Consider the following 12,305-nt stretch of genomic DNA (forward strand, 5'->3'; position numbering starts at 1 on the left):
CATGAACACCCTCCTTTCGCTTCCATTTTGGACACTGCTAATGAAGTGTGAGCCAGGGCAAAGATGGGTATTTCTCTTGCTCACATACACTGCTGCATCAGGTTCACGGTTTACAGGGATGAGAAGGGAGGGAAACAAAACTCACTCAGTTGGCAGGGTTGATGTCACTGTGGTCATGCACATCACTGCTAATAGCCTGCATTAACATTGGACACTTCTTATACTACAACCTATAAGAAGGGATTCAGAATGCTTTGGCCATGAAAACTACTGTCTCTATTTGCAGGTTTTGTTTGCCTTTACCATTCACTGCTAGTGGAGGTAAAATGTTGCTGGACGATTCTGTGCAAGAGAAACTTTCAGACTGTCCTAATTGTGCTCACAGAAGTCATTATTAAATGTGAACAAGTATTGTAAAATGTGAGAATGTGATGCTATGGACCCCTTAATTGTGGAGATGTCATAGGCCAGAGGACACCGGATGGCTACATGTCCTGTGCCCGCTTTGTTACGGGTAATAGAAAATATAAATTGGCTTACCCTGATGTACTATTCACTAAACCCCCTTGCCAGTCTGTTCCACTCACCCCCTTATTCTGTTTCCTCACTTGTGTACCTTTTATACTGATCATAGAGCTAGGAATTTTGTATTACATCTCAGTTAAGCAAAGCATTTTAGCAGTATTTCTCCAAAATATGTTGTTTCATTCCAACAATGTTTGTCATGATACTGTGACATTTATAGCACCAGAGGCGGGGTGGCTCTTTTGCCTATCTTGCTCCAGAACTTTGGAACGCCCTACCGATCAGCCTAAGGACTAATACTAACCTCTTAGATTCTAAAAAGGAACTTAAAACTCATTTATTTGCCTAAACAGGCCTCCATCCTTATGACCTGTCAGGTCTGGGAAGCTCATTTTGGGCAGCCGTTGCGCTTTATAAAACCCCGAAATAAAAATAATCATAAATCAACAATTAGAGCAGGGCTCCTTGATGATGAGTGTCAAAGGTCACATCCCGGACTGCATAAAAACTGGCATAGTCACCCCTATCCTAAAAAAATCGACAGCTAACACCTCCGACCCCAACAACTTCCGACCAATAACCAACATTCCCATGCTAGCAAAGGTCTTGAAAAAATGTGTTCAGCAACAACTGAACCAACACATCACAAGCTTCAATCTACTGAACATCCACCAATCAGGTTTCAGACCTGGCCATAGGACAGAAACAGCCATTCTACACATAGTAGACGACCCCCTCCTAGCTGTTGACCGCAATGAAACCTGCCTACTAGTCCTGCTCGACCTCTCATCAGCCTGGGATAGGTCAATCACGACAAACTTCTAGGACGTCTAGAAAACATGATGGGTTTATCTGGCACAGTCCTTCTATGGTTCAAATCCTTTCTGAAAAACAGAACACAATCGTTCATGGCCAACAAGATTCTTTCTCTCTCCTCACCTAACCTACTAGGAGTACCACAAGGCTCTACCCTATCCCCCACGCTATTCAACTTATATGTCGAACCACTTACCGATCTACTACAGCAGGCGAACATCTCCTACCACATGTACGCAGACGACACTCAACTTTACATTAAGATCACCCCCCTTGAAGAGATAAAGACAATGAATCGAGCTCACGAAAAAAACGTCCGAAGCTAAACTCACAAAAAACTGAATTTCTTTTAATCTTGCCCCCCAATAACTCCTGGGAAACAAATGAATGGACCAAAATGCTCTGAACTGCATGCCAACGTTGGTGGACTCCACAATATCACTTGGAATCACACTGGATAAGAACCTTAACATGCAAGCTTCCATCAACTTGATGGCTAAAAATGCCCGCTTTCCTCCCAGCTATCTCAGAAAAATGAAGCCATTCATCGAGAACCCGGACCTCAAATCTGCAGTTCAGTCCTTAGTCATATCGAGGCTGGAATACGGATATTCTACCCTCTCAGGGCTCCCCAAAATCTCAACCGCCCCTCTAAAAGCCTGTCTCAACGCCGCAGCAAGACTCATAACAGGATCTAGGAAATTTGACCACATATCGCCACACCTGAAGGCACTCAACTGGCTACCCTACGAAGCTTGTATTCACTTAAAGATGGCTTGCATCACTCACAAGGCGTTACACCACAACACCCCCCAGTACCTAGCCCAAAAACTTACCTTATCTGGAGGAAACAGACATTCTAGGAGCTCAGATAATCTACTCCTGAAACCCTCGCCGTTCAACAAGAGTAAAACCTCCAACAGAGCATTTTCTGGAGCGGCGCCAAGAATTTGGAACTCACTTCCACCATTCATCAGAAAAATCGCCTCAACACCTTTCTTCAACAAGCATTTGCAATGCAATAGGTCTCGCATTAGGAAAGTTTGAGCTTTTTGTATTGTAAATTGACTAATTTTTTATTTATGTGTTGGTATTGAAAATATTGAAATTACTAGCTCCCTCATGTACAATGTCAATAGTTTTAACTGTTGCAAATGTAACACCTATAGCAGTGTCAAAGAGCAGTGTGGCTTGGGCTGGAGTTCCAGAACAATGCAGCATCACACAGACAAGTGTGCAGGGAGAAAGTTGTGTAAGATGCCTGCGCATGGGGCTGGACCTCAAACAGCATCACACAGCTGAGTGTGCAGGGAGAGAGCCGTGTGGATGTCTGCACATGGGGCTGGTGTTCAAAAATACTGCAGCATCACACAGCCGAGTGTGCAGGAAGAAAGAGACAAATAGATGCGTACGGAAAGGTCTGGAGTTAAGTGACACTACACCATGCCAAAACTGAGCGGGGGGGGGGGCGCGAGTGGCTGGGATGGTGCGTGAATTTTAAGAACCTTTAAGTTTCAAAAGTCTGAGCGTGAAGGGGGAGAGCTGTTTGGAAGTCTGGACGTGGGCTGAAGTTCCCAAATACAACAGCATCAGAGCTGAGTGTGCAGTCGCAGAGCGGAGTGTGGCCTTTTATTTTGGGAACTGCATCCTACCAAGTCCGAATCTGGAGAGGTAGAGCTGTGCATGTGGTGTGGGCAGGGTGATTTTCGGGAACAGCACATTATGATCACAAAGATAGCAGGAGTGTGTGCGTGCTTGCAAAGCGTGACCGCTGTCTGAAGAGGGGGGTACTACAAGGCAGGCAGGTCGGTTTATAAATAACCCCATGGTAACAGCTGGCAGATGAATCTGTACAACAGCTAGAGGCCCACACACCACAGAGCAGCAGTCCGATACAACTGAGTAAAATGTACATTATTTTGCTACAAGGACTACTTCTATACACTGGTTTGGCACTACAGCGCCCCATCCGGCACCTCTCATGTTACCAACCATCTATTTAACCTCATCAACGGCAAATGACAAAGTACACTTTATCAATAAGTACTGGCATTCAACACTAAATACAGCTAAATAAAGGTGTTATCACCCAGGAGACTCCGAGGATAAAGTGTAACAAACAGGAATGTCTTTCAGCTGGAATCTGGTGGAGAAGGAAGGTTTATGTCCGTATCCGGGTCCCAGGGGGCGAGATCTGTTTCACCAACAGCGTTTAAATGAGGTTCTTGAAGGCGACTGAGATTAGTTTTGGGATGAACGGAAGCATATGAATTTCCACAAGTACCCCGAATGATCTACTTCGAGCGGTGTTTAAGCAGCACACCGAGATCCCGTTTCTGTCCACAGGTCATAAAAAGTAATGACGCGAATAGTGAAATGACAACAGCCACTATAAGGGAGAATGTATGGACGTGGGACCGGCCTAACACATTAAGCCACAAAATTACACCGACAATAAATAACAAGCGGCCGCGAAAGTGAAAGTGATCGCAATCGCGATCAGACATCAAAGCGGCCGTGTGCGGCCGCGAAAGTGAAAGTAAACGAATGCTTTCAGGCTGCCAAATGGTGCGCGCGCCCGGAGCACATGCACTGTAGTTGGCGGCCTGAAATGCATTCGTTTCCACTTCCAAATGTCCCTTACTATAAGTCTCGCCAGAGCAGCGCTAAAGCGCTGTCTCAGGCGAGACCTAAAAAGGAAGCAAAATTATTCTTGTTGAGCAAATTCCTCCCTTAAATCCGCACAAACACCACACCAGCTTGCAACCTCAAATTTGCCTATACTCTCCGTTCACTGATATTTCGAAGCTAAGACTTGCATAATCTCGAATTGATTCCTATTGCTCAGAACAATTCTCTACTCTGCTTTTACCCCCACACTCTGTTATGCTATGTTGTTACTTTATATACTATGTTTTTGTATGCCATATTTTTACTAAATGTGCTATTCATACCTTGCTCACTATGTAAAGCGCTCTGATACCCTACCTTGGGTCTGGTTAGCGCTATAGAAAACTCCACAAATAATTAAATAATAAATAAATAAAGGAGACAGACTCAAGCCAAAAGTCTCTGTCCCAAATCTTATAGCATCACCATGTCTAGATTTTTGTGGGACTTCAGCCAATACTAGGCACGGCCAGCACAGGTAACAGCGGTGGGGGGGGGGCAGTGGGTGATGGAAGTTGACAGACAGACAATGGGATAGGGAAAGTAAAATAAAAAAATAAATAGAAACCTCCAACCATGAGCTTGCCGCATTGCCAACTCTCCAATGCTCGAGCGCATGTTAAGTGGATGTATTTATTTTTTTATTTTATTTCCTCTATCCCGTCATTTGTCAACTCCCCCCCCTCACCGATCCACTGCTGTTACTTGTGCCGGCCACGCCTGGACAATACCTCTGGTGTCTGCAGTCCTGCATCTAAAAATGGCAGAGTTTGGGCAGTGCTGTAACCATTGCAAAGGCTGCCATCTTCCACAAGTATATGGCTCTGTGAATATCCCTCAATATTTTCAACGAATTTTCACAACAAATTTGAGCTCAAATGCTGAGCGCCAAGAGTAAAAATTGGAAGATGGTGTAGGACTAACAAAAGAAAAAGGTTTCAAGATGCAGTGCCACATTTACTCCTAAATATTGTTTGTATTGACTGTGCTGAAGTCAGTTCTCATGGATAAGATTTTGAAAGTCGAAAGCCCTCTATATATTTTCTATAAATATGTGAGCACATGAATAAGTGTATTGTTTTCATAACACCAGAACCGAATAACGTATTCAAATGCATGCATCCTCGCTCCTCCCTGACATACGATGGAAACTGGTAAAATAAAAATCTCTGATGAGCATGCATTCATACTCAAAGACAACCATATTTATGCTAATATGCAGGGATCTAAAGTAAATATCTGTAAATATCTAAATAATTCTAAACAATCCACATGTCTAGGCAATAGCAGGGAACTGTAGTCTAGTACTGTTTCTATGACTCAGACCATAGACATCCATTGAGTTGCACATGTTTTAATCCTGGGAATCTGTACATGTTTGCTTAAGGCATGCTAAAGAGAGCCATTAGAGTTGCAGAGTGCATGGCGAAGAGCTTCTCACAGGACAGTTTTTTCATGTAGATTAAAGAAACATACAAGATCACACATTTGCCAGTCACGTGAGTACCATCTAGCTTGTGTCATTGAACAGCAGGCAGTAGAGAAAAGAGTTGCTGCTTCTCAGGCAACAAGCATAATTCACTTTAACAAGAGACTGCTCGCTTGAGTATCTCCCTGTCCCTGTGGGCTAATGAGTGTGATAGGTGATCATTGCACCATGTTACCTCGCTTGTTAATTTGTTGTCAAAGAAAGCTACTTATCTGACAACAGTAATTTAACCATCTGTTTATGTTGGTCAGGGCCTGAGTCAAGCTTTAATTACTCATAAATTAAACAGTGCACAACAGGACAATTTGAAAGTATTAATTCCACTGTCACTCAGATTGATGTGCCTCTGTGTGATGAAGTTTTTCAATGAGCTTAGATTTTAATACAAGTACTGTACTTATAATTACAAATGACCTCATACTGATATTTGACGTGAGCTCCTTTAATTACAGCACTGCTTCTTTAGCTGCAGTTTTTAATTTGCAAGCCTTATGGAAATAGTATCTTTTTGTAACTGTGCGTTGATTTTGTTTAGACTATTTAGGCTAATGTCTGATTAGATGATCTCAAAGGTGAGAGGAGTAGTGTAACATGACAACCAGCTTTCTCCTATTCGCCTCTTCCAGAATAATGTAATCTACCTCCTCCATCAGAAAGCATCACAATGTCAAATGGTTAGCTACAATTAATCGGTACTGATGTGAACATAAAGGTTTTACTGGCTAAACTAAGCATAATGTAGATGCTTCAAATGCATCTACATTCATAAAACATCGCCGCATATACAAGCTATTGGCATTATCTTCTTGATAAAACATCTGTACCATTATACGGTATATGTTTAATCTAATTTAAGATTTTGTCCTGTACTATTTTGCTTATTTTGTTTCCCACTCGATTCAAGAAAGTTTTGGCTAAGAAAGTATGAGATCAATTGATACATACAGAACAGGCCAACAGAGTGAAGTCACATCAATTGAGGAACCAAGGACTGTAGAAACAATCTTGCACTTCATCAAATATGAATTCCTTATGATGTTCAATGAATACCTTACACAATGTATTAACTATAATGCGCACATGAACAGATAGTGTTTAAGACATACACTTTCAAAGAATAAAACAAAGATTTCTGTTTCTATAATTTTTCATAAGGGAATAGAAAAAGTTGAATTTAAATAACTTTCCATTTCTGGCTTTTTAAGGATCATAAATGTATTTGTTATAACATTGAAAGAACTCTTTATTTGGCAAGGAAGGAAGAGCATACTGTGCTAATTACATTACTTTGACTATTGATACCTCTTCCTTAGACATGGATGATGGCTCATGAAGACAAATGTTAAGAGAAAAAAAACAGACAAGAAAATGTCAACCATAACTTCATCTATCCTATTTCAAACTAGAAACATATCACTGTTAGAGATGCACACCTATTTAAAAATAGTTTTAAACACAATATGAATGAGTGGACCGCAATATAATTCAATGTAATCACTCTACCATCCCATATGCAAGTGTTTACATTTAATGGTAAACATTGACATTGAATTTGAACAAAGACGTTATAAATTACTGCTCTGCTTGAAAATGTTTAAAGTTCATTTTGAATTGACAATTGTTGCTGGTGCAACTGTTTTGAAAAGGGAGATGTGTTATTTTCCATCGGTTTGCAATAAAACAGTGTGTGTGCTACCAAAACCAGTGTGAACAGTCAGAGATGGCGCCTTTATAACTAAAAATTATCTGGAACCATCTCTAACTCTATAAAATGGGGACTGATACATCACATTGTAGGGCCTTCTCTCAGACAGACGGCATGCCAGTGGTTATTGGGAAGAGCTGCTCTTAACTAGTAGGGTCAGAGGACCCAGGAATCCAACTTCAAATATCCTGAAACAAGCTACTCTCTTTGTACACAAGATTCTCCAAGATGAGCTTGATCAAACATTCAAAGCTTACTCTAGGAGGTGGCAGCCGATTCAAAGGCCAGCTATAGAATGACATTACTCTCTCACTTATCGTACTCAATGTTCAGCCAGAGATATTATAATTAAAAGGAAGGCATCTTTATTTTATAAAGAGAAAAGGGAGCAGCTAGAATTCAGCAACTAAAAAAAAATTCAATAGGCTTAGGTTAGTTTCCGGGTGAAGCATGTACTTCAAAGTGTATGAAATAACACACTGAAATCCATATCAATTTGAGTTTTGGAGGATGAAAAGCTATGGGTTAATGGAAATCACAAATCCATAACTTTCTCAGAAACGTCTCTGTCATAGCCCTTTACTATTAACAATTACACCTATCATACTCCTTATTTTCCAGATTATGCAAAGAGTAGTTCTGACTTACTAATGGTGTACTCCTGCAATTCAGGAGTAAACCAGATGCACTACAAGAGTAAGGCATAGGAAATGTTTTGTGAATTCGACACATTAGGATTTTAAATTTACTTTGTGACTGAGTCCAGAATTAGAATAGCGGCTACGTCGTTCATTATGATAGAGTACTCATGTTCAGAGATGTGACACAGACAGTTCAACTTCAAAGATGCTCACAACTGAAGGTCTCTGAACATAAAAAAGACTGCAGCGAAAGCACCATTACTGATTTTGTTTAGGTCTACCTTGACCACACAGCTGTCTGTATGACCTATTGTCCCTAACTCTTGGAAATATATATAGAGTGGGCTGTTTGGTATGCCCACAGGAATGTTACTCTCTCACATCATGCTATTGGCTATTTTCATTGGAATCCATGAGGGATTATTTTACATTTGAAAAGTATATGCAATCATCCCACTGCTACTTTCAATTCCTTATCTACTATATGCATTTTACAGTTTATAGAGTTGAGTTCAATAACTGATGAAGAGCACACACTAGATAGAACTCTAAGAACTTAAATAAGTTGTAGATTTCGATCAACAGGCCACCAACTAGCCCCAGCAAGCAGCTCCAAAGTAACTCAAATTGAATTCCTGGTAGTGCATCACAGATAACACTCAAGGATTCTAGTGACAAGTTCTAAAGTAAGCACAATGGGACATCAAATGTATAACCAGCACTGCCAATAGGCTGGCTTAATGTGATTAACAGTATTTATGCCTGAAAGCATGTACACAGCATTTGTGAATGCCTATATTTACATTCATTGACACTTTAAAACCAGACACATATTTGCCAATGCATGTTAACACTGGAATCTCAAATGCTTAATGTAATAATTTGCCTTTTATAGAGATGCTCTTGAGCAGCGTTGCATTGAATTGGCCATGATACAATCAATTAGACATATTGGCAAACTTTGAATTTTTATTTTCATGTAAAAAGTGAGAAAATAATGTACTTACTCTCTGTCAATAACTAGACAAGTCACAGCTTCAGAAGCAATCACATTGGCAGTTCTGACATCTTCCCTAAAGTAAAAGATAAATATGTTTGTTAAAGATGTCAAAAATAAAAAAAAGAAACATGAACATTGGATTACATTGTGTAAGAGTGGATGTGAATTCAAACACAAGTGTCATTTTTGGCAGCGGCCATATCAATGTGTAATTGGCGAAACATCACTGCTATGCTTGGGACTACAACAAGCATTTTGCTATCAAAAGACCTTAAATCAACTTTATCTAAATGTGTTAATTTCTGGACTAGGTATAGGTTAACTTGGTTTGTAGGAAGTACAAATTATTTATCTTCCGCAGTTTTTGAAGCACCTCATTTTTTTAAATTTCCTTTTAATTTCGAAACATTCTGATATTGATTAGAATAAATGTTTCGCAACTAAAGGCAAATTCAAAAAGTTCGGAACACAGTTATTATTTGATTTCCAGAAACCTAGTAAAGATATATGTAGTCTATAAATCGCCAGGATCACCTATTTTCAACTTTTCTCTTCTTAATACATTTTGTGAATGGCAAACACGTTGTACTCCAAGTCTTACATAGATGATGTGCTCCTGCATAACACATTGACTGCCTTATTGATCTATATTTATGGCATAACAAACATGTACCCAGTGGGTCGGTGTGATGTGTGTACATCATAAGCACAAGTGATTCATTTCAAGTGACGCGCACCTTCCACGTTGTACAAGATCTGTGCACGTTTTGGATAAGGTGCATGCCTCCTCCTTTCAATTTCACACATACCTTTGCACCATGGTGCAAATGTGTGTGTGTGCACTAGGCAGTCTGTAAGTGCAGAAACACAGGGGAAGAAAATACCAGCCAGCCATATTTAGCAAGTATGGCCCTCTGCCTCTCTTTCCCCTGATGCAACTCAGTGCGGTAACGTTGGTTGTTGAGCTGAGTATGTTTAGTAAATCCACCCCTAAATCTGAAGAAGTAGGCCATGCTGGAAGAAAAGCTTAAGGACTGCAAACTCCAGCTGGCAACCTTGCATAGGAAGTGCTCTTCAAGGAAAAGTAGAAGGACTCCTTACTCCCACATAAAATTGATAATTTTCAATTGCACTTTAATGTTTCTAGAGTGTTTTTTTTACCTTATAAGTTTAAACATTCATTTTTCTGGTGACTTTTGTTCATTATTTTTTCTACTTTTCTCAATTTCTTAGTTGATTGCTTAACTTTAAAATTTCTGTTAATGTTTGAACTTAACATGCATTTCTATAGGAAACTGCCCGCTGCTTGTGTGGGATTGAGCAGAGATCACTGAGGCTTGTGTTGATGAATATATAGGGTGTCTTTAAGTTGATAAATGTTCTTATCAACCACATTAATAATCTATTTTCTTACTAGGGCTATTAGGAATTCAATAGGAGGTACACACAGGTACCATGTTTCAATATTTGAAATAGATTTGCCAACACCATTAGTGTGGTTCTATCAGTGTTATAGCTAGGCCTAAAGTCTGATAAGTTAGGAGCCAGCCCATATTTCATGGGCACGAGGCTGCAAATATGAACTCCTGTTTTTTGTTTATCTCTTGCTCAGTCATTTTTCTTGTTATTTTTTAAAAAGTCACACATTCAACAAACAGTAATTGAAAGATTTATACCTTTATCATATTAAGACATATTTCAGTTACTAGCGTTTAGAGGCAGTTATTAAACAAGTAAAGCACGTTTATTTAACAAAAGAGAGGAATCTCACATAAAAATGTATTTTATTTTTTCACGTATTCAGAGTCCTGGTACCAAAGGTCTCTGGGTGCTGGATGCTAACGAGCAGAATAAAGCTGTCAGATATTACATAGCGGTTTTACAAATGCATTATAGGCTATGACGCTTGTAATACAGACAGGATATTGACCATCTTTGTGAAGGAGTATTCCATCCATCCAACTCGAAATAAGTCTCTCAGTCCGCTTTACAACAGTACCAAAAGCACATCAGTCCCATTCTTGTTCAATTTATTTTAACTTAATTTTTATTAATGCTAATTAATCTATATTACAAAGTAACATATGTTATATGGTAGCAAAAATGATATCCATGAAGTGCTATAGACATAATAAAAAGACTGCATGCAGCTACTGCTTATCAGACAGTACTGTTTTTCACTACCTCTAAATGGCTGCAGAAGGCAGAGTAAGTAAACATTGCAATGATGGAAAAAATACTGCAAAATATTTCACCACATGAGCGCAGGAGAGAACACTCAGATTCATTTGGGATTCTGGAATGTTCAAACCAATCTGCGAATATGGGTACATTTTCTGGCAGAGCCCAAGAGAAACCCACAAATATTTACAGGCCAAATTTGGGTTCTTCCAGTTCTAATTTATTGTATAACTTGTACTAAACATTTAAAATGGCCCCATATTTAACAAATCAAAAAGACGGGCTGCCAGGGTAAAAGTGAAACTGCAATATTGCTAAGCAATACAAATGCTGCTTCGCTGAAGACCTTGAATGGTCTACATGTGGTTCACACCAGTAAATTCCATTGATACATATTTTAAAGAAATCAGCATCAAATTCAGACACTCAATTCCTTGGCTTAAAATATAAGAATAGAATGTGGTTACGTGAATAAGCACTGCACAAGCCTGTGAGGCTTCCTATTAGTAGGCCTGGGTGGTCAACTCCACTCCGTTCACGAAGTTTGTGGCGTTTTTTGCACTCACAGTTCCGCGGATGCGCAGAGTTCTGAAAAACTCTCCTCCGCATAGCAGAGCAAAGTTTTTCCTTCGCTCGCCAACATCAACTTGGCGAGCAAGGAAAATCCACAAATCCAATTGGCCGGACTCTGCTCGTCTTACCAGCAAGTTGCCCCAAGGAACTATGGTCCATGTAGTGGCGACGGCGAGTACGCCTGTGCCACAGTGTTAGAAGAAAGTAAGTGTCGCATTAGCCATCCCTAGAAAATCCACCTCCCGGTGAGATTTCTTAATGCGGGCGGTCAGATTTCTCAAGGCGGGCAGTCACGGATGGTCGCGACCGCTCACGTTGAGAAACCTTCCGTTCGCTTTGAGAAACCTGCCACTCAGGTAGAAAATCTACTTGAGCTGCAAGAAATAAGCAGCATCCTCTTGCGCTGCACATGGAGCCGTTTGCGCTTTTACAGCGTAGGACAAACACTCGGCGCTGAAAATCAACATGGACGGCATGACCAAACGCACTTCACCACTTGCAGAACTGTTTTTGGTCATTTCACTGAGTTCCGTGTAGCAGACCTACGTGAACTCCTACCAGGCCTAACTACCTAGCTGTTATTTGAAAGTCCCAAAATGGAAGTGAACATTGATACAATGCTGATTGGTTGTCATAATAGGTTCCAGCTCCAAGGTTGTTCAGGTAGTAAAAAGCAGCCTTAAATGAGCCATCTGGTGAATGATG

At 40.2% G+C, this 12,305-nt stretch overlaps 1 protein-coding gene across 2 annotated transcripts in view; it reads right to left on the reverse strand.

Annotated features, from left to right (window-relative positions):
• PRKG1 (protein kinase cGMP-dependent 1) overlaps positions 1–12,305 on the reverse strand; it is a 1,992,201-nt gene that overhangs the window by 292,203 nt on the left and 1,687,693 nt on the right. For both annotated transcript variants that reach the window (XM_085605357.1, XM_085605347.1), the window contains exon 8: positions 8,854–8,919. In XM_085605357.1, coding sequence (XP_085461483.1) covers positions 8,854–8,919 — 66 coding nt within the window. The remainder of the gene's footprint in view (positions 1–8,853; positions 8,920–12,305) is intronic.

The sequence above is a fragment of the Triturus cristatus genome, chromosome 1_2 (genome assembly GCF_964204655.1).
Source record: "Triturus cristatus chromosome 1_2, aTriCri1.1, whole genome shotgun sequence".
Taxonomy (NCBI): Eukaryota; Metazoa; Chordata; class Amphibia; order Caudata; family Salamandridae; genus Triturus; species Triturus cristatus.